The sequence below is a fragment of the Hyposmocoma kahamanoa genome, unplaced genomic scaffold, assembly GCF_003589595.1.
Source record: "Hyposmocoma kahamanoa isolate Upper Pololo Valley unplaced genomic scaffold, ASM358959v1 62, whole genome shotgun sequence".
Lineage (NCBI taxonomy): Eukaryota > Metazoa > Arthropoda > Insecta > Lepidoptera > Cosmopterigidae > Hyposmocoma > Hyposmocoma kahamanoa.
Genome location: NW_020653850.1, coordinates 11,731,522 through 11,756,966, shown reverse-complemented (window position 1 = coordinate 11,756,966; position 25,445 = coordinate 11,731,522). Strand labels below are relative to the sequence as shown.

The following is a 25,445-nucleotide window of genomic DNA, read 5'->3' as shown; positions in this document are numbered from 1 at the left end:
TAACAAAAATTAGATCTGTCAATAAACTTTACTTAAATCAGATAAATAAAATTTTAACGAAAATAAAAAAAACAATACTTGAATAATACAATGTATAAAAATGGCACACCTAATTATCGTGATTATTTTATTTACAATATACAGGCTGTAACAAAAAGGCGTAATAACATTTTTTTACAATATGAAACTGAACACTACTGGTAGAAAAATATTGGATTTTTCTCGGCATTTTTTTCAAATTTGGCGAAAGGCGAAATAGTATTTCGTCGCCTTACTTTCTCAAACTCGTATCTTAAAGCACAAAGTTACTGAAATGCAAAAAATGGCTTGTACATTATACATTTTGGCTGATTTCACATCACATTTCCTTCATATTCACACACTAGCTTTTACCTATTTTTAAAGTAATGCATCCAAATTAACACCTTTGAAGAGAAATTTCAAATAAATAGAAAGTTTTGCCATCTCCTGAATAATCATTCTTTATAAGATACAAGTTTGAGAAAGTAAGGCATCAAATTGTATTCCGTCTAAAGTTGTTCAGTGTCATGGAATACCAAAATATTACTGTTATTTTGTTACACCTGTATATATTTATTAAATATAATAAATAATACTCGCAATAGGGTGTTCCTAATGAGTAGATAAATGTCTACATATACAAGGAGCGATATGGAGTTGCTGAAACCAACCAAATATTAATTCTTTTTTCGAATTCCGGATGTCCGGAAATAATAGTTTTACTGCATCATAGGATAAAACTTCAACTAGAAAGTTGAAGCTGAATTTTACAGTAATTCTAGTGGCGCCATGTAAAAATGCAGTAAACCAAACTGTACACCAAAGTATACATTTTTTTAATAAACAGCAAGCAATAGTTTGTTTTAACTAATGCGGATGTTGTAAATACTTTTATATTCTCCCATTGATAATATGAAAACTGTAATTTCAAAAAACGAGCATTAATAGCTCATTTATATTAGTGAAAATATGCATAGTCATGGCAACCTGGGTACAATTTACTAGTCCAATTCTGGCGCCAGAGGTCGTACCTGAGATGAGGTTGGGGGAAAGAGGGTGATGGTAGCCCGGCAGCAGGGAAAACCTGTATCGCGGGTACCATGGACACACATAAACAACCACAAATTACACCCAAACTCACAAGAGACATTAATATAGGCAATATAAATATTTCTCCATGTCTGGAAATTGAACCCGGGATCTCTGCGTGGCAGTCCACCATGGTAACTGTTTGGCCACGGAGGTAGTTGAATATCCGCATTGGTTAAAACAAGCTATGCCTTGCACAAGAACCTTCTACTTTGATGAAAGGTTAATTATCAACTACATTTTTTACATGGCGCCATTAGAATTACTTCAAAATCCAACATCAGCTTTCTCTGTGAATAGTTTTATGTATATTACTATGCAGTAAAACTATTTCGGGAAATCCGGAACTCGAAAAAGTAATGAATTATTAATATTTGATGGTTTTACCGACTCCTTGCACCTATGTATGGACATTTATCTATTAATTTGCAACATCTTATTCTGACCATTATTAATAATAAATGAATATCCAATTACCCAAGTTCACAATGTACATACTTTGTATTATTATAACATATTTGGAATGTATTACTGGAACACAATCAGAAATTGTGTGGTTAAAAATTGAATCATTAACTCAACTATACATCATCTAATTATAACTTGAGTAAAACATTACATTTCAGCTCCATTTTAGACATACAAAGCTTTATCATAGTGAAGGATATATGAAATGCATACAAATTAAATTATATTCATGCTTCAATACATAGTAATAGTACAATTATCAGTTTTGAGTTGTACGCAACTTTTCTTAACAGTAATCGCTTATTTTCCTTTAATCTTGTATTTATATTGAGCTACAGCTCAGTACTGACGACATGAGTGGCCCAGGGCACATTGCTAAATGTGGGCGATTGCGTAAGACTAAATTGGGAAACAAAATGTTGACTAAATTCGTGCCCCAGACTTAAATTCATTCCTCTAGTACGTCTGGTACTCATAGTAACTACTGTGATTATTTGGCACATTATTATTACGTAACATGTCTTCTACCTGTTTTATTTTGTCTTCGCAATTAGTGTTGAGCTAATATACTATGTCAATTATAACGTTTAGAGCAGATCAGCAGCTCGCCAAGAGGCAGGGTTGTCACCAGCGAGTTCGTGTACAGTATGGGCAAGCCGCCTGGCTTGCTGGACCGCCGTCGGTGCTGGTAGCAACCCTAGATGGATGCATATGAGCTCCTTGATACTTACACCTTGAGTGTCGTTGGGGAATGCCAGTTCTAGTAATTGACTGCAATGAAAATATTCATTCAAGGTCGGAAATCAACATATTGTTCTAATTTTCGTTAATCTTTTAAACAACATACTCTTAGGCGCCGCGCAAATGTGTCTTAGAAGCGAAAGTTCTATTTTCATACAACCCTATATCTTCTTCATTAGTTTTGATTATAGTGACCCCTCCCTACCGACCCTTAGGGTATACGAGAAGAGCACTATACCTGTCCGTGCACAGGAACCTTCTAAATTCAGGTTCTGACCCCAGACCAGACTGTGACAGGGTTGTCACAGACCGTCTATTTTCATACAATTGGTATGAAATCGACACAGTCGCCGGTTTCGGCAGTCGGACACTGTCGCCAGTAGTCGCCACCGCAATTTGTATGAAAATAGAATATTTGTTTCTAGTTACCAGTTGCTTGTATCCAACACAAGACCTTTTCAAAAAGATTTGCGCGGCGCCTTACTGTGTTACTTTAATAGAAGCTTCGGTGGTAGACAACACATATCATGTCACAAACGAGTATTAGTTACATAAGCAAAAACTAATAACATGAAGATTCCGTGTAAAATGTATTACCGTGCACAGGTAGTCGTAAATAGGTTTTGGAAAACCAAAGTTTGCAAATCATCGTTGGCTCTAAAGCCCTGGTCTAGCGATCTTCAGAGTTTCGTTTTCGGTGCTGACTGTTTAATGTGGGTATAACTAAATGTTTGCCTACCGGTAAAACGTGCCAAGTATGTCTCCCGGCGGTGGTAGCGCCCTGACGGCAGCGGGGTGCGGGGGCTTGGCAGGTGCCGCGGGCAGCGAGCGCTTCTCCCACCACAGCACGGCACAGGCGTGCAGTGCGCCGCGTCGCCAAGTCGCTGCGCAGTATCCTTCGCGCACGATCGTGAAACCACGGGACACTACGCTACGGATCTGACATAAAGCTAACATGTATTTTTGAATCATGTCCTGGTCAGGCTATTAATTATAATTTGTTCCCAGTACAGCATATTATGACTCATCGAGTTCTTAGGTTTTCGCGATTGTTACACATAGGAAATGAACTATTTTTCCGGATTTAAATCGCGTATATTTGTTTTTTCAAACAAACCGACGTTTCGGGCCCTTTACAGTTCCCATGGTTACGGTTAACTGAGGTGGTACAGTCTTCAACCAGTTATGTCTAATATTGATGCAAACCACCCTATTTTTTCACTATAGTTACAATAGTTATTAACTAATTACCTTATTTTTAATTTTACAAAGTAAACATTCCAATTTACGCTACATTAAATTTTACAAATTATTTTATTGAATGAATTTTTATTAAGTTCAATTTGTTATAATTATTAATACAAAGATCGAACACTCAGAAAAAATTCCTTCGATCCGGTCGGATTCGAACCGACGTCTTCTTGCATACCGTGCCAGACGCTATACCAACTAAGCCACGGAACGAACCAACGGACCTCACGAATTTTTCTATGTGCTTGCGTCGTGTCTTTGTACTTGGTCTTTCAACGACTTTTTAGTCGTAGCGCCATCTATGAGAAATCTATGACAGATTTATCACCCAGTTAGTACCTTTACAGCTACCAGTCCTGGCGAGAGATGTCGCTATTCACTGTATTAATTAAAAATTTAATTAAGTTCAATTTATTATTAAATAATAATAGAAATTAGAAAAAACTAAAACATATTAATTAGTACTGCAGGTCCTATGTCTGTTTGGGATTTTTCATTAGAGGAAATACTGGATCCCAAACTGGTAGTACGGAGAAAACCATCTTCCCTGTTGAAATTAGGATGTTTTTTCAATGCAATGGCCTCTCGCAGCATCTTGGGTAGATAACGGACTTCTTTTGCAAGGACCTGGGGTTTGGCAAACTTCATTGAATGTATAGGTTTATCCATGACATGCTCGCAGACTTGTTTACGCGACGGTGTTTGACATCAGCTATATGTTCTTTGACGCGAGTACAAATACTCGTACTTCGCTTTGTTTGTCCAATATAAGAGAGACCGCACTCACAGTCAAGCTTGTAAACTCCTGCATCCTGTAAGGGGATGTTACATTTCACGGGTCTCAGGAACTGAGAAATCCTCCTCAGGATGTCATGTGTAAAACTTAATGTAGCGTAAATTGGAATGTTTTCTTTGTAAAATTAAAAAAAAGGTACTTAATTAATAACTATTGTAAATATAGTGAAAAAATAGGGTGATTTGCATCAATCTTAGATATAACTGGTTGAAGACTGTACCACCTCAGTCAACCGTGACCATGGGACCTGTAATGGGCCCGAAACGTCGGTTTGTTAAATCCGGAAAAATAGTTTCATTTCCTAAATTATGACTCACAAAAAATTTCATGTTACTTAAGAATGGTCTACCAACCAAGGTATGAAGTATAATAGGTGAAAAACAATAAAAATAATAATTGTGAGAAGTGCATTAGGCTCGACGCCCACTGACGGGACGGCATGGCAGGGAATGTTTAGAGCGACGAATAGTAGTTCATCTTAAAGTTATGACATAATAGTTCAAATTTCAATTGTAGTGGTTGCTTAAGTATACCGAGCCTTCGGGATTTTTCGGGAGGCTTCCGAAGGTTATTCACCCAAAATCTCCTTGGAATAAGGTTCTTTTCTTTTTCTTCAGCAAGACTACCATGACTTTTAAACTTGCAACGTTACGCCTGATTTGAAGGAGGCTAGGCGCGAGCACGATGTTACGACGGCATACTTCAGCCGTCCGGCAATGGGCGCCGGTCTTTACAATGCGAAAAATATATACCGTGTCAGCAGACAGCATATCAGCACAGTCGGCCATATCGGGTGCGAGGAATCTGCCTGTAGTTCGATCGACGTACACGAAGTGTATGAGGCCAGGAAACTCTTCCACATACTTGTGCAGCGTTAGGGAACCACTGTCCGTCTCGCCCGTGCACTCGCAACACCCACATTAAGCGAAATAATTGCTCCATTGAAATGCCGCGAAACATGAAACTAGTCATGATCTTGGTTTAGTTAATTTTTTAAATACAACAGTTTTTACGTTTGAGATGATCATTGTTGAGCAAGTTGTAGAGATGAAGAGTAAAAGGATATAGATATGAACTCGCTCCTTTTCTACCTTACGAAGATTAAGATCATTAGGCGTGATCCGAGGATGCATTTATATTATAAACAGACGAGTTTTCGTCAAATTTTTAGTATTATCAAAATTAGTTGAATATATTTGATATATGAATATATTTTAAAATGTAAAACCAAGATCGCGAACTATTTTTTTAATGAATAAATCATGCACCAATAACTAATTCGTAAAATAAATGCGTTATACATAATTACTTAATACAAAATGAGATGGAAGAGCAGACGAAAAGCATTTACTTTCGAAATACACGTCGAAGGCACATCAAATAACAATATTATCTAGGTCAGTCATACACCGAACATCACTGAACAGATGCATTAAATTCAATAAAAGGTTGAAAATATGTTTCAAGCAAAAAAAAATGTCGATACATTGTAGAAACCACATATCTGTTTCTATAACTAAGATTAAATATTAAGTAAACACAAGCCACAGGAGCATGTTTTCCTAAAATTTTGGGATACATTTAGTGCTATTTTTGTTGTACATCGTCATATTTACTTAATTCTACACGCTCTTTTCTTAAATAAAATCTAAAAAGGATCGTAATTAAAAATTTCGAGTAAAAATGAGATCAACAGCAGACTGAGTTAGCTTATCTAGCCTTATCTAACCCTTGAAGACACACATGGGAAATTTATTTTCTGTCTCTGGTTGTGGGCATTAAGAAAGATGTTGCGTAGCAGTTGGTCCTGTTTGGGTATGAGTGGTATCCTGCAGAACCTACCTGACGACATTAGCATTATTATTAAAATTTTGCGTTTGTTAATTTTGTCTCCAACATCTGTTAACATTTCCATGAGAAAATACTTAGACCAAACAATATGTATAGAATGCATCTCGAATTTTGCTATTAAGACGTAAATATACCAAGTTTTATTAATTGAAAAGGATATGATCCCATACTGAAATATCGCATTGCCTTGACGCGTAGAAAATCCACATAAGGTGCCAGTATATTTCTCAGTTCGTTCACAGGATGTTCCATTTTCAAGCTCGGTATATCCGGTTTTAAAAGTTCTATGACGGATTCTAGAGCAGTATGCATAGCAGTCGCAGTTGTATCTGGTGTTAATGGAGTAGTTGTAGTGCAAGATTTGCGAAGTTCCAGCATTCGAGTGGTAAGGCGAACGCATAGGTTTGCATTTGCTTTATTTTTCCGAAGAGAATCTGTAGTCTAAAATAATGAATATAATTGAATAACAGATGAAGTGAAATCCTTTTGGAAAAACGCTTGCAGAAGCTTCAAATCCAAGCAGTGGGGCTGCATCGCAATCTTTTAGAATTTGCTTTCAAGAAGGTTCATAAAACTTTTCGAAGTATGAAGTCTCCAATCCACATGCCGCACTATAATCTCCTTAGAAGAGATACCTGAGCAATTGTGGGACTTATATGGGATGATAGAATACACTACACAGCGATGTTTAATTAATAGCGATTAAAGACGTTTGGTATTGTGGATTTTTTACCTTTTTAAGTGCCGTTTCTAAAGAATCAAGTGTGTTAGGTAACATTTCCAAGTTTCTCTGTAGTAACAGTCTTCTTAGATTTGCCAGTATTTGGTTTGACATGTGCACTGCTGTTCCCACTTCTCTATATGAAAGAATAATATATTTATCATATAAAAATCATGGACGATATTATTGATGGCAAATTACATCACATCAAGCTACATATTGATGGATCTTGTCCCGTTGTATAGCTTGATGTGCTGTTGACAGCACCCTGTTAAATTTCCATGCTCTTTTTTAAGGTGTACTCGTAACATCTAATTTGACCCTTAGGTCGCAAATTCGCATTAAGCAGAGCGTCGTTTGAAGCGTACACCCTGCGCCACTTAATATACTGGCTTGTGTAGAGGTGTCTTGTACACTTAATATACTGGCTTGTGTAGAGCGCGTCCCGTTCAGAGGAAGGGCGGGGCATTGTACTAAGCGTGCACGCTGGTGCACTTATCGTATTTAAAACCATTAAGGCGTCTTCCATAAAGCGCTTGAGCATTGGAGCGTTTTCGCATTACGACGAGCATACACAAGTAGTGTTTTATTTAGTATGTCCAGACCCCGTGGCATGGCTACGCATGATAGTCACGACACGCGCGATGAAATTTAAATAAGCGCACGCTATTGGCTGTCTCAATCAGATCTAATTTAGATAGCCAATAGCGCGCGCTTATTTCAATATAATCGCGACAAATGGGGAAAAAAATACCATATGTTACCAGGTGGTGACAAACGGGACAAAAACATCTCAATTGTCACCAGATGGTGACAAATGGAATTTAAAACATCCCAGTAGTTGCCAGTGGTAAAAAAAACCAAATAGAATAAAAAAATCCCAATTAATGTTTGTTTATTGCCGCCATCGACAATTATTCATTTCACTCTGATTGGTCAATACACTAAACGCCACGCTCTAGCGATTTGCGTGCTCGCTGTACATGACAATCAATGCGAATCTTGAACTTTTTAACTGCCTCCGTGGCCGAACGGTTACCATGCTGGTCTGCCACCCCGAGGTCCTGGGTTCGAATCCCGAGCCGGAACAAATATTTGTGTAGCCTACATTTATTTGTTTGGATGTAATTTGTAGTTGTCTATATGTGGTCCATGGCTCTCGCGATACAGGGTTTTCCTAGCGAGTGTTTACGTTATTAAAAAAAAGAACGCTCCGCATGTGCGAATTTGCGGCCTTAGTGCAAAGGTATGGTCATGTCATGTATTATTTATATACTTACTTCAATTATATACAAGAAAAATTAAGATCTAAGATCTGGCAGTATGGCTTAGACGTCTAAGGCACCGCGCAAACGTATCTCGTGCTGGATATAAATCAACCGGCAACTAGAAGTAAATATTCTATTTTCATTGATATGAAATCGACACAGTCGCCGGTTGCCGCAACCGCAATTTATACGAGTATGGAATATTCGCTTCTAGTTACCGGTTGCTTGTATTCAACACAAGGCCCTTTAAATGGAGTTTATCGCACGCTTCGTGGCGAGAAATCACTACTATTGCAAGCAATTATCGCCATAAGATTATTGTATCAAATTTTATGTTACATACAGGCAAGAAGTAAAATCTTTACACGGCAAAATATATAATAAGGGATTCTCTGCTTACGTGTTCTCGACTTGTTTAAACATTTTCAATGTGTGAGTTTATTTTGACCGTTATGACAATGTTACCTGAGTTCCATATCAACTAAAACGACAAAAGTGATGCGAGGGGCAACTTGCGCGACGTGCATAGAGTACGGGGTACACGGGGTGCCCGCTGCGCTTGCGCACAGATTCATGATCGCACTGTTTTCTTCTGATAGCCCTAGAGAAATAATAGAAAATTGAAATATAGAGATAAAATTTATTATTTTTAGGGATCGGTAGAGATGGAATAAGCATAATCTCGTGACTACACACGGTTTAGGTATGTAGGTTTTTTGTGACCATCTCGCCTGTGTAAGTACCATCGGTTTAATATTTCTACCGCAAAGTATTATTACTGTGTTTCGGAGTTTCGAATTGAAAGGTAGGTAGGAGACTTGAACCGATATATTGGGTGACCGAAAACGCATTCGCGACGTTAAGCTTTTCCTAAATTTGAAATGAATGAATGATATACTCTTTATTGCACATAAAATTAGTGACATCATAGAACAGCAACATAAGTCAAAATTTCTATGTAACAATTTTTTCCAGGCAACCTTAAATTAGTTAGCGGCATTAATTCGTTAGCGGTAGTAATCAGTTTCCATTAGCCCGACTGTTTTGGTTGGCATACAATAAGCAAAACAGTCTTAACTCAATGCTGACTATTATAAACAGTCCTTGTAATAATGATCAAATATTCACTTTACAATTATTACAATACAATACAAATTTTATATTTCTAAGGATTATTGTATTTCTAAGTATTTGATATACAAAGAAATAAATGTTCTAGGCTTATGAATTTTCATAGCTACATCCTTTGTTTTGGTATGCCTTAAAAATAATCCAAAAAATACTTACAAGGTAACCTATTAGCTCCGTCCTTATTGTTTTCCATTTTGTCAACGTCTTTCCAATATTCTTGAGCTGCTATGCACTGAATACTTATCAGTATCAAATCTGGGGGCATCAAGTCTTCACTGCCTCGACTGAGAATTTGCAATGAAATTGATCAAATTCATTTTAGGGATGTTTTAGATGTTAAATGTGCAGGCTCTGTGTGTTAAATGTGTCGAATAGACACCGTAAACTTTAACAGTGCTTTAAAGTTTATTTTCAGGAAACTGCTTGTTTGAAACCTTTTCCAAGGTTCACAATATTTTAACCCAATTCATTTACATCACACTAATTAATTCAATTTTAACCTAATTATTTCAGTTCTATAAACTTTCAACGATATGTCAAATATATTATTGCAAGTTACGTTTTGATTTTATATTGCTATTTGATATTATTCAATCAATCTGCTGCCATCTAGCGGCCAATAGCTGAACGACGACGAATTCGAGAGGTTCACTTAGTTCTCCAAAAAAGAAGCGACCATATTGTAGCGGTATAAGGTTTGCTTTCGTTTCTTGTAACAAAAAAATATTACGATAAACAGAAAATTTTAATTTATTAAAATTAAATGAATTAAGACTTGACGATGATATGAAACACCACCATAGATAATATTACAGGTACGACTATCATTTTTGCACTCCTAAGTAGCAAAATAAGGCATTTTTCTACGATTTTCGAGGTTTTGCGCGAGATAATTGACTATATCATTTGTACGACCGATGGCAACGTACAAAACGAAAATGGCGGAGTGGGCTCAAGTATGTTTTAAAAGGATTTAGACGAATAAAGTACTATTGATCTACAATACCACACAGTAGCATTGGCTAGCTAAGTTACATACGTTAAAATGGTAAAACCATCCACTGTACCACTTACCTAGAATACAAAGCCAAAAGCTTATCCCCTACAAAAAGCATGTAATGATAATGTTGGTATGGAGAACACTTGATCTCTTTAGCAGCCGTTTTTAAGGCGCCGAGGGCTGCTGCCGTGGCGCCACTTTCGCCTATAACGCCACTGGCTCCAGGTATGGAATCACCTTTTCCTCGACTTTCTAGGAGAATTGACAACCATTCTTGGTAGACTGGTGAATGTAAACTGTAAAACGAATTTAAAAATCGCATCAATTTTGCTCTGCGATTTATTTGAGGCATACATATTGTAAATGTGCAAAAGCAGTGCCACTATGTATCAAGATTGTTTACATTTATTTATTTATTCATTTATATGTATTCAGGTTACAAACACCCATAAATACATACCTTATATTCTAACATACATAATAATACAATAAAAACACTATCGACTAATTATTATTTACACGTATTGCCTGCGACGTGCGACGCAACGTGGGTGTCCTATAGCCGGCCTCGGAAACGTCGGTACATGACAACCTTCGGCCAAAACTCATCCTTCATGAAAGTCGATAGATGTTGAGTTGGTACTCTCACCACAAATGAATTAAAATTTACATTGTGGCGGGACCTGCTTGTGCTTGACCATCACGGTAGCATTGGCTTTCATCCGTATGTACTCCACAACATCGGCAGACTTTGTGGAGTAATGAAGCCGTGAGACGTATAACAACGTCGTCGGTGTCGCTGGACGTAGTAAATAATTTAGGCCAGTCGGAGTGGTGCCAATAAGGTTATGGCTGGTGCACTTCTTTTTCCTTTCCATCTTTTTGAAACTAAAAATAAAAATATGGTCCACTCTTCTCGGTGGTAATGACCATACAGCTCCGGAGATGAGTATCCGTTTCTTTTTCATTTTCTTCCCCTTTGTTGGTAACCGCCTGGTTTGTGGTTGTGGAGCACTAGATCGGTTAGCAGCGGCAACAGGGGTCGTGGGTGAGGGGTCAACGTGCTTACGCGTGACGCCTCCGCTGGGGCGGCAAAACGCACGTGATGACAGTAGTCGGCGACGTATGGGCCGACTCAAAACTGCCGATAGATGCGTTTTGCGCCCCGCGACTAGTGTCCACATTACAGACCTCGGGTAACCTACTTACCAAAGCCGCACTACTCAGTAACGCAACTTGGGCACGCAACTCACTGATAATATTGTCCGAGGCCTGCAATTTACAGTGAACTCCAGCAAGTCTCGCTTTTAGGGACGTGCATGTTGATTGCATGTCTCGAAATCAGATGGGTTACCAAGCGAGAAGGTGAACCTGATTCCTACTATATCTTTCTAATTTGTGAGTTAAATCAACTGTTGTTCTGATTTGAAATGTTAAAAGTTTACGATCGGCCAGTTGTGAATCGCAATTATGCGCCTCGACTCGGAGGAGACGAGGTTTCCGATCGGAAGAGGCAATCAAAATCAAGCTGGTGATGTCCTTCAGCAGCCTGGTGACGTCGATGTGTTAATGTGTTTAGTTAAGTACCTAAACAAATTAATTAAAAGGATTGATTGGAAAGGATTGAATGAAAATTGGAAAGATTAAAGTAAAATTAAAAGAGTAAGCGAGCTAAATTTTCGGCGCTGGTTGGACGCCACCGCCTCCATGTCTCCCGCGCTTGGCGGTACCAAGCGAGATGACGATGAGCGAGGACGGAGATCCCCGTTCGCATCGCACGCGCCGTGCAAGTAAATTTTTTTGGATAAACAAAATCTGATAAGTAACAATTGTGTAATAATTTCAATATTTAAAATTTAAAGGTGTTTTTAACATTATTGGAGTTTTACAATAGTTTAATTGAAAACAAAGAAAAGTCGCAAGAAAATTGAACTAAATCAATAAACATTCTGTGTATAGTTGTGAGTGTTCATCAGTTTCAAATTGCAACTTACAGGCCAATGTTTTGACCACAGATGTGTTGCACAAACGTCTTGCAGTCCAGCAACTCTCTGTGCCCATCATCAACCTCTTCTTCACTGATGATCATAAATACATGATCTAGCCACTGCAACAGAAAATGAGGACTGCTTGAAAGCTTGTCAGAGTTACTTATCTTTATTTAGGCGCCGTTAGTTTCAAGGGTGCCTAAATAAAGAAAGTAGAGGGACAAACAGGTACTGTTTGTTTTGGTACACAGTACTTTATCATGTAATAAATTGGACCAATAGAATGTGAAATTCAATACATGCACCAAATTCTAAGCGATGGAAGTACTGACATTGGACAAATCTTCAGTTATGTGTGTAATATTTGATGAGTAGTTTTCTGCATTTAATTATATGATCATAGTGTGTGAATATTAGGGCTAAAGTAAAATAACCACTCGAAAATTGTGGCACCTGTATGTATATGAAATCTTATAAATGTAACATTAATAAAAATTAACCAATCAGTCAACAACAGCATCTGTTTAAAAGCTTTTTGTTAAAAAATATTTTAACTAATAATAAATAATATTATAATATGTATTTTGCATGCATCTCAAAAATAGTGGCCCAAAATAGGCCCACACCTAAATGGTTACTATACCGGGTGGAAATTTGTAATGCCATCTGGAGGGAAAGTACTCTAAATACTGGAGATAGAACATTTTACTTAAACGAAACATTCCCTTATTTTTTAAAAGAAATAAAACTGCATTCATAGATTTTCGAAAATTTCTAGCAACACGCGGGAATCGAACCCACTTTAATCTGAAAAAAAATGCACCCTGACTTTTATTGCATCGATCGATAGGGTTAATTATAAGAATAAAATGTCACTCACAAAATTGGTTAATTATATGAAAAAAAAACCACGAAATCTTAACGTATTTTAATGAAACGAAAAAAATGGTAATCTAATTAATTAGTTGCTCGAAATGAGCTCCATTTTCTTGGATACACAAATTTAATCTTTTATCGAATCATTTTGAGTAAATTTTAAATACGCGTTTTGTTATGAATTGTATTACAAACCATATTCTGAACCTCAGCCTTCAACTCGTTAATTAACAAGTAATCCGATGGACCTTTTACACTTTTACTCAAAAAATAAAGGAATGTTTCCTTAAGTAAAAATTTCTACCTCCAGTATTTAACGTACTTTCCTTCTAAGTGGCATTACAAATTTCCACCTTGTGTATTATAGTTTCATTTATTTCAATCAATCAACTGTATTCACAATGAATTTTTGTTACATAAAAACTGTCCATTTGAAATAATTACGTGACAAAACTGGGCTAATAAGATTTGTGGACTTTGAAAGCCAGTTATACTCCAGGTCTATTGAATTTTCCAGATGAATTACAAAATATTGAGATATGTTGCTACTCTATAAAGCCATTCATATGTAAATTGATTTCTATGTATATAATTAAATTTTTATTGAATTGATATTCCATTATTTTTTGTGAAATTACTCCACTAGTTTGTTATAATTATTAATACAAAGATCGAACACTCAGAAAAAATTCCCTCGATCCGGTCGGATTCGAACCGACGACGTCTTCTTGCATACCGTGCCAGACGCTATACCTATGTATCTATGTATATATGTAAATTAGTGCTGGAACAATAATTTGCTCTGTAATTTGCCTGTTGTCACAACATTTAATACACAAATAAATTAAATTTTAAAATCACAGGACATTTCAAGTCACAGAACAAGTATATTTCAAATATTGGGCAGAGAGAAAATAGAGAGTGTAGATTCTGCACAAGGTGGATGAAACTCCTCTGCATCTGAGATGCTGAAGAGTTTCATCCAATGAGGACCCAATGGGCAGCATTGGGTCCTCACCTGATAAGTGTTCGAAGTTCCATACTGGGAAGGCACATGCCTCAACCAGAGGACATAAAAACGGCCTTGGCTGCGAACTGTAATTAGTGGTGATCACAATAGATCAGTTAATGGTTGCAGTGATGAGAGGCCACATAGGCCCCAAATGAAGTCTACCTAATAATAATAATAAGTAAATTATATGAGCTACTGCAAATATACCTCATCAAACACAATAGTAGTATTGTCCTGGCATTGCATAGAAGAGTATGTGTTCCCAAATTGAGCTGCCATAACACGCTGTGATGTAACGGTTGGGGAAAGCAGCTGAGACACACTGTGGCTATCTGAAAGGTTCTCATGTTCCTGGAATAACACAATAATTATGCGAAAATCTTAGTCAATCACATTTTAGTAACATTATTTATTGAGAAAAGCAATCATTATTATAATAATAATTATAATTACTACGATACAAACAATATTATATTTTAAGTTATTATTTGTTATAAATTTTTGTTTGTAAAACAGTAAACCTACATTTCCTAAGTATCTGATAATTAGAATATTTCACATGCCAAACCAAAGAATAAATTGAAGAATTGAGAAAACATGATTTGAATATTAAAAAAAAATACTGAATGAAACCAATATATACATATTATTATATATATCGTTTATAAATGGATAATTAAATATTATGTATAATTAAAAATATCACATCATTTCGAATTGTGTTTTCTCAATTCCACAAAATTTAGTTTCAATACTTATAGCAATACTTTTAACAAGGAAAATGGTGCCAATTATAATAGCCTTTAATTACCATTTATTTTAAAAACACAGCTTACCTGTTCCCCAAAAGGTTTCATTCGTTCTAAGAAAGTACTGTCCCATTTGGAGAACACTAAATCATTTACACTATCAAATATTAACGTAGCCTTCATGTTTAAGCTTAATTGCTACGAGATTATTATTATTATTGTAAAATACAGTTTTTTATTTATGTCATACAAAAATATCAATTATCAAAACTAAAACATAATTTCTATTCAAAACCTTTAACTTTCTCTAATTTGTGATAAAAACTGATTAAAACCAAAGACTCCAATACTATATCTTTCTAATTTGTTACAGTATGCACAAATAACGTCAAGTACAAGACAAGGTACTCTTTTCTAATTTGTGATATCTTTATATTTTGTGTTGTGATCCAAAGAGCACTTTGATTGATCAAAACCTATTTTCCATTATTATTTATTTTTATTTATTAAGGCTTTGGCAAAGCCATCAGCCTAAACACGAAGTTTAATTATGTTTCTGTAAATATGGCAGCCACAAAGAGGATAGGCAATTTGAGGCGGCGTGCTTGGATTGACTCGGGATTCCTTAAAACAGGCCGATACGGGTATTCTAGTCCGAGATTCGTATAATTTCGCGTTTTCATCTTCGATTAAGGCACAATAGCACTATCCTATTCCACTTTAAACTAGATTTCACAAAATAATTGAAAGTCAAAATAAAAACGTCACTTTTCCCTCCAAAAGGTCCAGAGCGAATCTCCCTCCTATTTTCCATCTCTATCAAAACCACAGATTAATAAGATCAAAACAAACGGAAACGACTTTTTATTTTTTTCTACATCATTATGTTTTTTGTTTATTCATTGAGCTTTAAACTTCAAAAAAACGAAACTTTAAACTTTAAAAAAGCTTTAAACTACATAAAACTTAGAGCATGTGCTATATAGGTCACGGAGAAATTTCTATTTTGAAAAAAAAAATTATTTTTCAGAGAAATAAATATTTTTCCAGATATTTTTCCTTTAATTTTTCCGTATATGACGTTGATTCACAATCTTAGAGGATGCAAAAAATAAAGGAATTTACAATGCACAAATTCTGGCAATATATTGCCGCAATTTTTGTAACCTAGAGTTGACCCATCATCAGGAGCAGCGACATTAGCTCATGATTGGTTAACCGAAGGTCATATCGCACAACGCGTTAAATTGCGGCAATGTATTGCCAGAAATTGTCCATTGCGAATCCACACAAAACAAAATGAAGAAAATTTTAACGAAGAATAGGCTAATATTTCATAAAGCCAAACTCATTTAAAACTGCATAAAAAAGAATCTATGACAGACAAAAAAAATGTATTTTTGTATATATGTAGTCTGTGTTTCTTTTGCGGATATTGAGCACAATATTTCTAAATTTCTAAAACTTAATAACATAAATCTGTAACCAGCCCCGAATAGCCTCTGCTCGACCACATTCATTTAATAATTTTCTGCCCTAACAATGTGAGTCGGAGAAAAATTCTCATTTCTGATCAGTCTTAATTTTTAAGAAAAATGAATATTCTTTATTCGTCCCGTATTCTCCCATTTTCTTTCGTATAATTTTATTTCTTTCTCCATCCTCCATGATAATTTTCCACGCTGACACCGGTCAAAAGTTTGTTATTGAACGAAAACGACGCCTAACTTTATTTTACTCATTGACGTCATTACGTCATTGGTTTTACTAAACGATTTTATTTTTTATTTCCCGCTAAATAAAACTTCCTACAACGTTTCTAAAAGAAAGAAAATAACATGAGCTCTCAAATTATATTTTTGTAATGTCATTAAAATATATATATAACCGTCATTGTGAATAAAAACCGCCGAAGTATTTTAATAACCGGCAATCTGTCTCACTACCGCTACACATGTCTCTCAACCCTGACATTGGCAAAATCGTCGCGCAAAACGACGGAGCCATAGACACAAAAGTTGAAGTTGAAGTTGAGCACAATATTGAGGTTTAGTGGTTGCTTGGCCTTGGTTTAAATTCGATTAATCTTGTTTATATGTATACGCATTAAATTCAAATGTTAATTTGACGTGATTACTAAATAAAGTACAAGGAACCAGCTAACATAGATAACTATGAACGTTAATGTAAAGAGACAGGCAATAGTAAGTCAATATTTTTCTGTACGACACTTGAAAGAGCGAATGTGGAGGGAAATGTGGAGAAAAATAACATCGGCGGCATAAAGGTCTCAACTAATCATATTCAGGATGTGCTTAAAAACACTAGGTCAGATATACCAAGAATAAACGGACGTGTTTGATAAGACTTATGAGAGTGGAGGAAGTGGAAGAGGTATGTCAGGAGTGTAGCGAGTGAAGGCCTACTCCAGTGGGAGGTACACGTACAGTAGGTATGCATGTTTTTTTGTATCAACTTCTTCAATTTGTGATTTAATATTTGTTAACAATCATTTTGTTTTGATTGCAGAAAAAAATGAAATCTTTATGCTATGTGACCTTAGGCGGTTCTGTGGTCTACCAACTCATTTACATAAAGAAGGACTTCACTGGGTACTATGATCAAGTGCTTCAACCAATAAGTCAAAAGATCAACCCAGAGTGGGCTCATAAAATTGGTGTTTCTGCTATCAAGTATGGATTTTTCCCACCTCAAACTTACAAAGATCCTGAAGTTTTAGTAAGATATTCTTTCTTTTCACAATAGAACAAAATTAAAAATCTAGATTTTTTAATTATAATTTTTTTACAGAAGACTAAACTTCTTAACTTTGACTTAAGCAATCCGCTAGGTGTAGCTGCAGGTTTTGATAAACATGGTGATGCTGTAATAGGACTCAGGGACCTGGGCTTCTCTATTGTGGAAATTGGTTCTGTGACTCCAGTTCCTCAATCAGGCAACCCAAAACCACGAGTATTTAGATTACCAGAAGACAAAGCAGTCATTAACAGATATGGATTTAACAGTGAAGGCCATGAAGAAGTGTATAAGAAAATACAAAATATTGACAAAGCAGTTTTTGATAAAGGTCTTTTAGGCATTAATTTAGGAAAGAATAAATTATCAGACAATGCTGTTGAAGACTATACTTTAGGAATAAAAAAGTTTTCTGATGTTGCTGATTATTTTGTGGTTAATATTAGCAGGTAATTTTTACTACATTACATATCAAAAATGGGAAATCATTTGTAACATATTGTCGCCTTACATTCTCAAACTCGTGTCTTAAAGCACAAAGTTACTGAAATGGAAAATAATATATTGTATACACAAATTTTGCAAGCTGATTTCACATCACACTTCCTTCATATTCACACACTGGCTTTTACCTATTCTTCAAGTAATGCATCCAAATTAAACCCCTTGATAAGAAATTTAAAGTAAATAGAAAGTTTTGCCAGCTCCTGAATAATCACTGTTTATAAGATACGAGTTTGAGAAAGTAAGGCATCATCATCAGCAGGCGTCATCATATTACAAAATTAATTTAATATTTCAGCCCAAATACTCCAGGTCTCAGATCACTACAGAAAAAAGAAGACTTGCAACAGTTACTGACAGAAATAAATAAAGTTATGGAATCAACAAAAACAGAAAAGAAAATTCCATTGCTCCTAAAACTTTCTCCAGATCTCACTGAAGAAGAAATGAAAGATATTGTATCAGTTATAACAAAAAAACAAAGCAAAGTGGATGGTCTAATAATATCTAATACAACTATAGATAGAACTGGACTTGTAAATCAAGAGTTTTCTGCAGAGAGTGGTGGTCTTAGTGGTAAGCCATTGACAAATAAGTCGACAGAAATGATTAAGAAGATCTACAAAATGACAAAAGGTTTGTTTTTTAGATGTCATTTACTTCTAGTATCAACATGTGAATGCATTGAACATTGTTAGTGCTTATCATATTTAACTGGTCAGGTTCAATTTACATTATCCCGGAATAGAATGAAGCAAATTGAATGAATGAATTTTTATTTAATTTAATTATTTTTTTGTAACTTATGAATTATGTAACATACAAAGTAAATATGATAAGGTAGCTACGGAAATTCCCAAGACTGCTTGAGAATTCCCCAGAAGATGACCTGTTTTTGGTTTGTATGTAGTTTACATTTAGTATTAACGGACTGTGAACTGTATCTTAGACAACTAAAATTATTTGTAAATAATAAATGCTGATTATGAATACTAGATAGTGCTGAATGTAAAAAGTAAACATTTTCAGGAAAAATACCTATCATAGGTGTAGGAGGCATATTTACTGGACAAGATGCATATGAGAAGATTCTAGCTGGTGCCAGTGCAGTGCAAGTATATACTGCCTTTATTTACCATGGTCCCCCAGTGGTAACCAAGATAAAAACAGAATTAGCTGAACTATTGGAAAGCAATGGATATAAAAGTGTCAATGAAGCTGTGGGCAAAGGAGTAAAGTAACTAAGACATTCTGGTTGTTAAAATATTGTTTCTTTTTTATTATTTTTATAATACTGATAGTATAAATATAACAATGGCACAAGTAATTTTAACCATTTAATTAAGTTAAGATTTTAAAACTGTAATACAAGTTTAATACAAGGTTTATAAGTTTTTCACCACAAGTCTTATTTTGCTATTAGGTACACATGCTAATTTAACTATTTTTTAAAGTTTCACATGTTGTTTCTTTGTCTGTTATTGAAAGTTATATTTTGTAAATATAGTTGTATTATTCTATAATGGATTCCATACCTGGAAAAATATATGAACTTTCATTCTCAAGAGATAAAAAATAAATAAATTAATTAACGTTTTATTTCATTATATAGGATTTACTTTAGCACCCAATTATTCTTACACTAAAAGTATATACATAATCAATGAGTTTATATACTAAATTGCTTATTTACCTTGAATATCACAATTAGGTAACTGTGACTTAAGGTATTGTTTACAGGCTTCTAGATTTTCTACATTTATTAAATCATAGAGAATCAATGTCTGAAGTTTTCTTAGAGCTTGGAGTTCTTTAATGCCTGAATCGTGAACATCTACGCATTTAGTCACCTGAACATAGGTCAATGTGTCTTTTCCATAAGACAAACCCTTCAAAGCCCTGTCATCAATGTAGTTACCATTGTGAAGAATTATTTTCTCTAGTTTGGTGCATCCAGCTGCAATATTTTAAAACATTGTAGAATTTGTTAAATACTCAAATACAGTTTGTGAAATAAACTTGTTTTCGTACCAAGGTGAGCGAATCCGTAGTGTGAAATGGAGGAATCGGATCCATCTATTTCTTTTAACTTAGGTACAGGGACGTCTTCGGCCGGTAAGTTGTTGTAATCTTCAAGACGTTTGCCGTCGGTCCACACAACTTTTCCGCCATTCCGTAACACCCACTCTGCACACGCGCGGTCTGGGCCTACCAGCAATATACGTGCAGGGTCCGGCTTATTAAACATCATGTTAACATACTCCCAGAAGGATCGAGTTTGACGAATTTGAGGTGAATAATATTTTCTCGTATATGGTGACACCTGTAACTTGGTAATTTATAGTTATTTATTGTACTCTAAAAGTACAATACATAAACGGGTCAACCAGCTTACTCACTTTACACAATTTAAGCATTTTTTCAATTAAAATTAGTCGTGTAAAAGAAAAGTTAGGTATTATCACAAGTATTATGTCAGTTTGTTATGGTTTGTTAGTATTATAGACATGTGTAACATCGCGTTTACACTATCGTCGATTGTTTCGACGAATGTATCTTCGAAACATTCGTGTTGAGCACAGACTATAGATGCTAACGCATGTGTTGAGTTGTTGAAACGCGTTCACACATTCGTGCGATAGGCGATGCGATGCACGACACGCATGTGTAAACGGTCACTTCGCTATCGCGAAGTTAGGCACGAGTAGCGTCGCGAAGTTAGATACAAGTGGCGACGCGAAGTGTATCGTATCGCCTATCGCACGAATGTGAGAACGCGGCATTATGCCGCGAATGTGAGGATGCAGCATTATGCCGAGTTCTCACATTCGTGCGACAGGCGATGCAAATAGCGATGCGATGCACGATACGCATGTATAAACGATCACGTCGCTACTGGTGTCGGGACCCGCATCGCGCGAAGTTAGGCACGAGTGGGGTCGCGAAGTTAGATACGAGTGGCGACGCGAAGTTACTTTTTTTTCTTATTTCCTGGCACTTTGCCAAACCACAAAATTAAACACTAAGTTCACGATGCGTGATCAATGAGTTGAAAGCGAAGAAGTTAATGGCAAATTTTCGTGCGTATCTTTGTAAGAAATAACAATCCATAATATCGGGTATGGGTGTGGAAGATGTATATGAACCTATATGGTTCGCATATACCGCCATGGATTTCTTGAGATCAGTGTATGGCTGCGAACGCACAATAGACACTGAAGATAATGTAAGTATTTTTATACCATTGTATATACGTAGGTGTCGCGTGCAATGAAATGTAAACGTCTGTTAATTTTCGAATATATGTAATATACCTATGTAATAATATTAGATATATATAACATATATTTTATTAAATATTCCAAAAACAAGTACCTACTTTGTGCTGTGTTCAAAAATATGTAGTAAGTAATCATGTCATGGATTTTTAAAAAAGTATAGGTACTTTTATTTCAGAGAAAAGTTAACAACCAGTGGTAAATAAACACTCGGGTGTTTTATATATTTCATCATATTATTTTTGTAAAAATTATTACACAGCATTAGCTTTTGTTAAAATTAGTTGACGAAAATGCATTGTATAAATATTTACGAGAATGATATGGATGCATACCATGAAATACCAAGAGTTTGTATTTACCATTGATTGTAGAGTGTATACTTTTCTCTCAAAAAAAAGTACACCTTTAAAAAAAAACTCTTGTCTTTTGACTCGTGTTTGAAATACCGCTCACTGAACTGACCGCTTACACATGCGTGTCGTGTATCGCTTCGTTGTTCGCATCGCCACTTGCACGAATGTGAGAACGCATTTCAACCACTCGACACGAATGTTTCGTCGATTGTTTCGACGAAACATTCGTATATAGCCAGCACGATAGTGTAAAAGTCCAAGAATTATCAATTTGGGCACACCAAGCCGAATACTTCATTCACACAGCACAATGCGCAGCGGTTACTCGTTCTCACTCGGTCGGTTCGGTGACCTTTGGAGCACACTCGAGTCGCGAGCAATGGGCGAGTCGAGTTATTTAACTCGAGTTACTCCCACAACGAGTCAACTCGAGCTCTCTACTTTTCGTGAACTCGAAGCTAGCTGGTTCGGTTCCCGCCGAGTCAAAAATAAAAATCAAAATCAAAATAATCTTTATTTCTTAGGTAAGCATTATTACACTTGAAATCGTCACATTGTTAAACTCTACCGCTAATTCGTAAGGCAGATGAAATGAGCAAAAACTCTAGGGGTTGCTCTTTGTAAATAACATTTGTACACATTCAACATTTACAATATATTTTTTGTTTTGCTTTCAAACATCAGAGATCGAGACTACCTCCATGAGCTAAATGGGTTACTGCCACGGATTTTTGTCATCCAAGAACGAAGAAGTTGTATAATAATAACTCGAATAATAAGTCGAATATTTCATTCATACTGCACGTCGGCTATTCGTGCTCACTCGGTCGGTTCCGCGACCTTTGTGCCGCGTTCTCATATTCGTGCGACAGGTAATGCGAATAGCGATGCGATCTTAGAGTATACAATCTAGGATTGTATACTCTAAGGATGCGATGCACGATACGCATGTGTAAAAACGGTCACTTCACTATCGCGAAGTTAGGCACGAGTAGATTCGCGAAGTTAGATACGACAGGCGACGCGAAGTTACTTTTTTTTCTTATTTCCTGGCACTATGGCATCCAGTCTTTGGCCATATGCAATTTCGATTGAGTTGCCAATTTTTGATAATTCTTCCAATACTTTCTTCCTTCTAGAGACTCGGATATCATTGTCGTCGCAGTTGTTGTTGTTGTGGAACTTTGATGTGGGGTTTGGATATCAATAGGAATTTAAAAACGGGGAAAGGAAATCGCGGAATAAAAATAAAAGCAAACGGAATTTTGGTACGGTGATTAACAAGATAGGGTAGGTAGTATATTATAGGTAAATCTAAACAATGAAGGATGGAAATTATGAAATGGAAATGGTTATAGCTGAAAATAATGTTAAGTGGATAAATAATAATCTAAATTTTAATAACATTGTTCCTTATGAACTGAGTCAATGCATTATAAACAGTTTTTTTTTAATTTATTGCTGGCCATGGAAACAAAGCCCTTCAGCCGAAAACATAAACGTTTAATTATATTTCTGTAAATATGGCCACCACAAAGAGGATAGGCAATTTGAGGCGGCGTGCTTGGATTGACTCGGGATTCCTTAGAACGGGCCGATACGGGTATTTTAGTTCGAGATTCGTATAATTTCGCGTTTTAATCTTCGATTAAGACACAATAGCACTATCCTATTCCACTTTAAACTAGATTTCATAAAATAATTGAAAGTCAAAATAAAAACGACACTTTTCCCTCCAAAAGGCCCAGAGCGAATCCATTATAAACAGTTATTCATAGTGTTGCCACTGTAGGCAGTTTTTAGCTATATAGATTTATTCAGATTTACGAAATTATTAGGTACAAAATAAAATATTTGATAGTTAAATATTTTAGCTCTTTTAGTAAGAAAAGTAAAAAATTGGAAAAAAAAAACGAAAATAAAACTTAACATTCAATAGCACAAGATGATAATGATTGATTGATATTGATGATAATTATTTTTTCGATTTACAATTTGTACAATGAAGAAAAATATGTATTTAAAAACGCAATCCCATAATTATATTTTTGTTCAGTCACTTTAGGCAATTTTACCCAGAATTAATTTCTTGGAATGTAGCAACTTTTTTACTTAAAGTTTAACTACTTCTTCCTTGGGCAACGTGGCAACACTACTTATTCAAAAAGTTGACAACCAACGTGAGCTGCTACAATTTCTTGAAAACAAGTCTTTATACACTATGTATACAGATGGTTCAAAGACTGAAGATACTGCAACTTCGGCATTTTATGACCACAGGTTAAATTATTTAAACGCTTCAAGATTAACAACTATTGTAGTATCTTCACAGCGGAGTGTTATGCTATTTTCCAAGCATTACTTTATGTAAATATTCTCCAAGTTGTTAATATAATTATCTTTACTGATTCTCAAAGTGTGTTGGCTGCACTTAATAACAAACAATATAAATATAATTTGTGTTATATAGTATATAATATAAAACAATTGATACATGACATGTATAGTAGTATACACCAGGAAGAGAGTGGGACCCATAATACTTCACTGAGGGACCCCGAAAGTGATAGGTTGCGAATCGCTAGCGTGAGTACCAACTTTAACATTCTGAAATCTCCCCGAGAGATAGATAGCTTTTAAAAATATTAAACTGCAGTCCCCTCAGAACCCAAAGACTGGAGTTTATGTAGAAGTGCGGGTATCGAAACCGTATCAAAGGCCTGAGCTAGATCCAAAAATATGACAAGCACCGATACTGTTTATCCAAGGTGACAACCACGTGATTAACCAAATTATGGACTGCGTCAGAAGTGGATTTACGACTTCGAAACCCGTACTGGTTGTCTGATAAAAGGTGGCCAGTTTCCAGACAATTAATTAACCTGTTGTTAAAAATGCGCTCAAGGATCGCTCCTATGGTACGAGCTCCATAGGGGGGATCCGCCAAGCCCTCTTTCTACCGGTCCCGCATGCGCTGCACCGCGAGGCGACGCTTCCGCTCGACCTCTTGGGGAGCGGGGCGCTCGCCACGGTACCTCATTCCCCGCCGGTAGGCGTGGACCTCTGCCAGGAGCTCGGCTTCAAGGTCCCACGGCGGAGTACCGGCGAGGTATGTCATATGCCTGTCTGTTTTGATCATACGGCGCACAACATTGATGTTTTTGTTGTTCACAACAGTGGACGGGCTACCATCACAAAATTCGTCACTGAGATTCACACGGCCGCGTTTTAATTCTGCATAACAGCTATAAATAGTCGTCTTGCATGGTGCTTCATCGACAAAAGCAGTTTAAAGCCGAGCGAAGCTCCACTGAGCTGTTTAATTACACTTCAAGTCGTATATATCAAATGCATGGTGATTCATGAAATCCAGTTCTGGAAACATATTCGTAAAAAAAATAATTTGCGATTATGAAAATTCGAGTAAATGTTATTTCGGGCAAATGTATTTTCGGATGATAATGTTGATGATGATGACGATGACGATGACGATCATTATTATCATTATCATCATTGTCATCATTGTCATCATTGTCATCATTGTCATCATTGTCATCATTGTCATCATTGTCATCATTGTCATCATTG

The 25,445-nt window shown here is 36.0% G+C and overlaps 3 protein-coding genes across 4 annotated transcripts; 1 reads left to right on the top strand and 2 right to left on the bottom strand.

Annotated features, from left to right (window-relative positions):
- Positions 1 to 511: 511 nt before the first annotated feature.
- LOC113229462 (Hermansky-Pudlak syndrome 1 protein homolog) lies at positions 512 to 15,169 on the bottom strand. Its single transcript, XM_026463057.1, has 11 exons — positions 15,050 to 15,169; positions 14,421 to 14,564; positions 12,332 to 12,444; positions 10,412 to 10,633; positions 9,494 to 9,621; positions 8,672 to 8,807; positions 6,951 to 7,074; positions 6,378 to 6,658; positions 5,119 to 5,266; positions 3,059 to 3,258; positions 512 to 2,349 (listed from the first exon to the last, which is right to left on the bottom strand). Exons 1-11 carry the CDS (start codon positions 15,143 to 15,145, stop codon positions 2,166 to 2,168), a joined length of 1,776 nt encoding a protein of 591 aa, XP_026318842.1. The 5' UTR covers positions 15,146 to 15,169; the 3' UTR covers positions 512 to 2,165.
- A 1,604-nt stretch (positions 15,170 to 16,773) lies between these two features.
- LOC113229377 (dihydroorotate dehydrogenase (quinone), mitochondrial) lies at positions 16,774 to 19,528 on the top strand. 2 transcript variants are annotated; one of them, XM_026462938.1, is made up of 5 exons: positions 16,774 to 17,414; positions 17,492 to 17,701; positions 17,774 to 18,168; positions 18,522 to 18,859; positions 19,253 to 19,528. In XM_026462938.1, the coding sequence occupies exons 2-5, from the start codon at positions 17,498 to 17,500 to the stop codon at positions 19,462 to 19,464; spliced, it is 1,149 nt and encodes a 382-aa protein (XP_026318723.1). In that variant the 5' UTR covers positions 16,774 to 17,414; positions 17,492 to 17,497; the 3' UTR covers positions 19,465 to 19,528. The 2 variants fall into 2 exon arrangements, with proteins under 2 accessions (XP_026318723.1, XP_026318722.1); XM_026462937.1 differs by having other exon boundaries at positions 17,114 to 17,166.
- A 76-nt stretch (positions 19,529 to 19,604) lies between these two features.
- LOC113229380 (ATP synthase subunit s, mitochondrial) lies at positions 19,605 to 20,655 on the bottom strand. The gene is made up of 4 exons (XM_026462940.1): positions 20,623 to 20,655; positions 20,255 to 20,546; positions 19,917 to 20,180; positions 19,605 to 19,758 (listed from the first exon to the last, which is right to left on the bottom strand). Exons 1-4 carry the CDS (start codon positions 20,638 to 20,640, stop codon positions 19,736 to 19,738), a joined length of 597 nt encoding a protein of 198 aa, XP_026318725.1. The 5' UTR covers positions 20,641 to 20,655; the 3' UTR covers positions 19,605 to 19,735.
- Positions 20,656 to 25,445: the final 4,790 nt, after the last annotated feature.

Coding starts and splice junctions, on each gene's coding strand:
- LOC113229377 (XM_026462937.1), top strand. CDS start 17,137: ATGAACGTTAATGTAAAGAGACAGGCAATA. Junction 17,702..17,773: donor ACAAAGATCCTGAAGTTTTA/GTAAGATATTCT, acceptor ATTTTTTTACAG/AAGACTAAACTTCTTAACTT. Junction 18,860..19,252: donor GATCTACAAAATGACAAAAG/GTTTGTTTTTTA, acceptor AAACATTTTCAG/GAAAAATACCTATCATAGGT.
- LOC113229380 (XM_026462940.1), bottom strand. Junction 20,181..20,254: donor CTACGGATTCGCTCACCTTG/GTACGAAAACAA, acceptor AAAATATTGCAG/CTGGATGCACCAAACTAGAG. Junction 19,759..19,916: donor ACCTAATTGTGATATTCAAG/GTAAATAAGCAA, acceptor ATATTTTTCCAG/GTATGGAATCCATTATAGAA.
- LOC113229462 (XM_026463057.1), bottom strand. CDS start 15,145: ATGAAGGCTACGTTAATATTTGATAGTGTAAATGATTTAGTGTTCTCC. Junction 9,622..10,411: donor CTTTTGGCTTTGTATTCTAG/GTAAGTGGTACA, acceptor GCAAATTCTCAG/TCGAGGCAGTGAAGACTTGA. Junction 6,659..6,950: donor TAGAAACGGCACTTAAAAAG/GTAAAAAATCCA, acceptor TCATTATTTTAG/ACTACAGATTCTCTTCGGAA.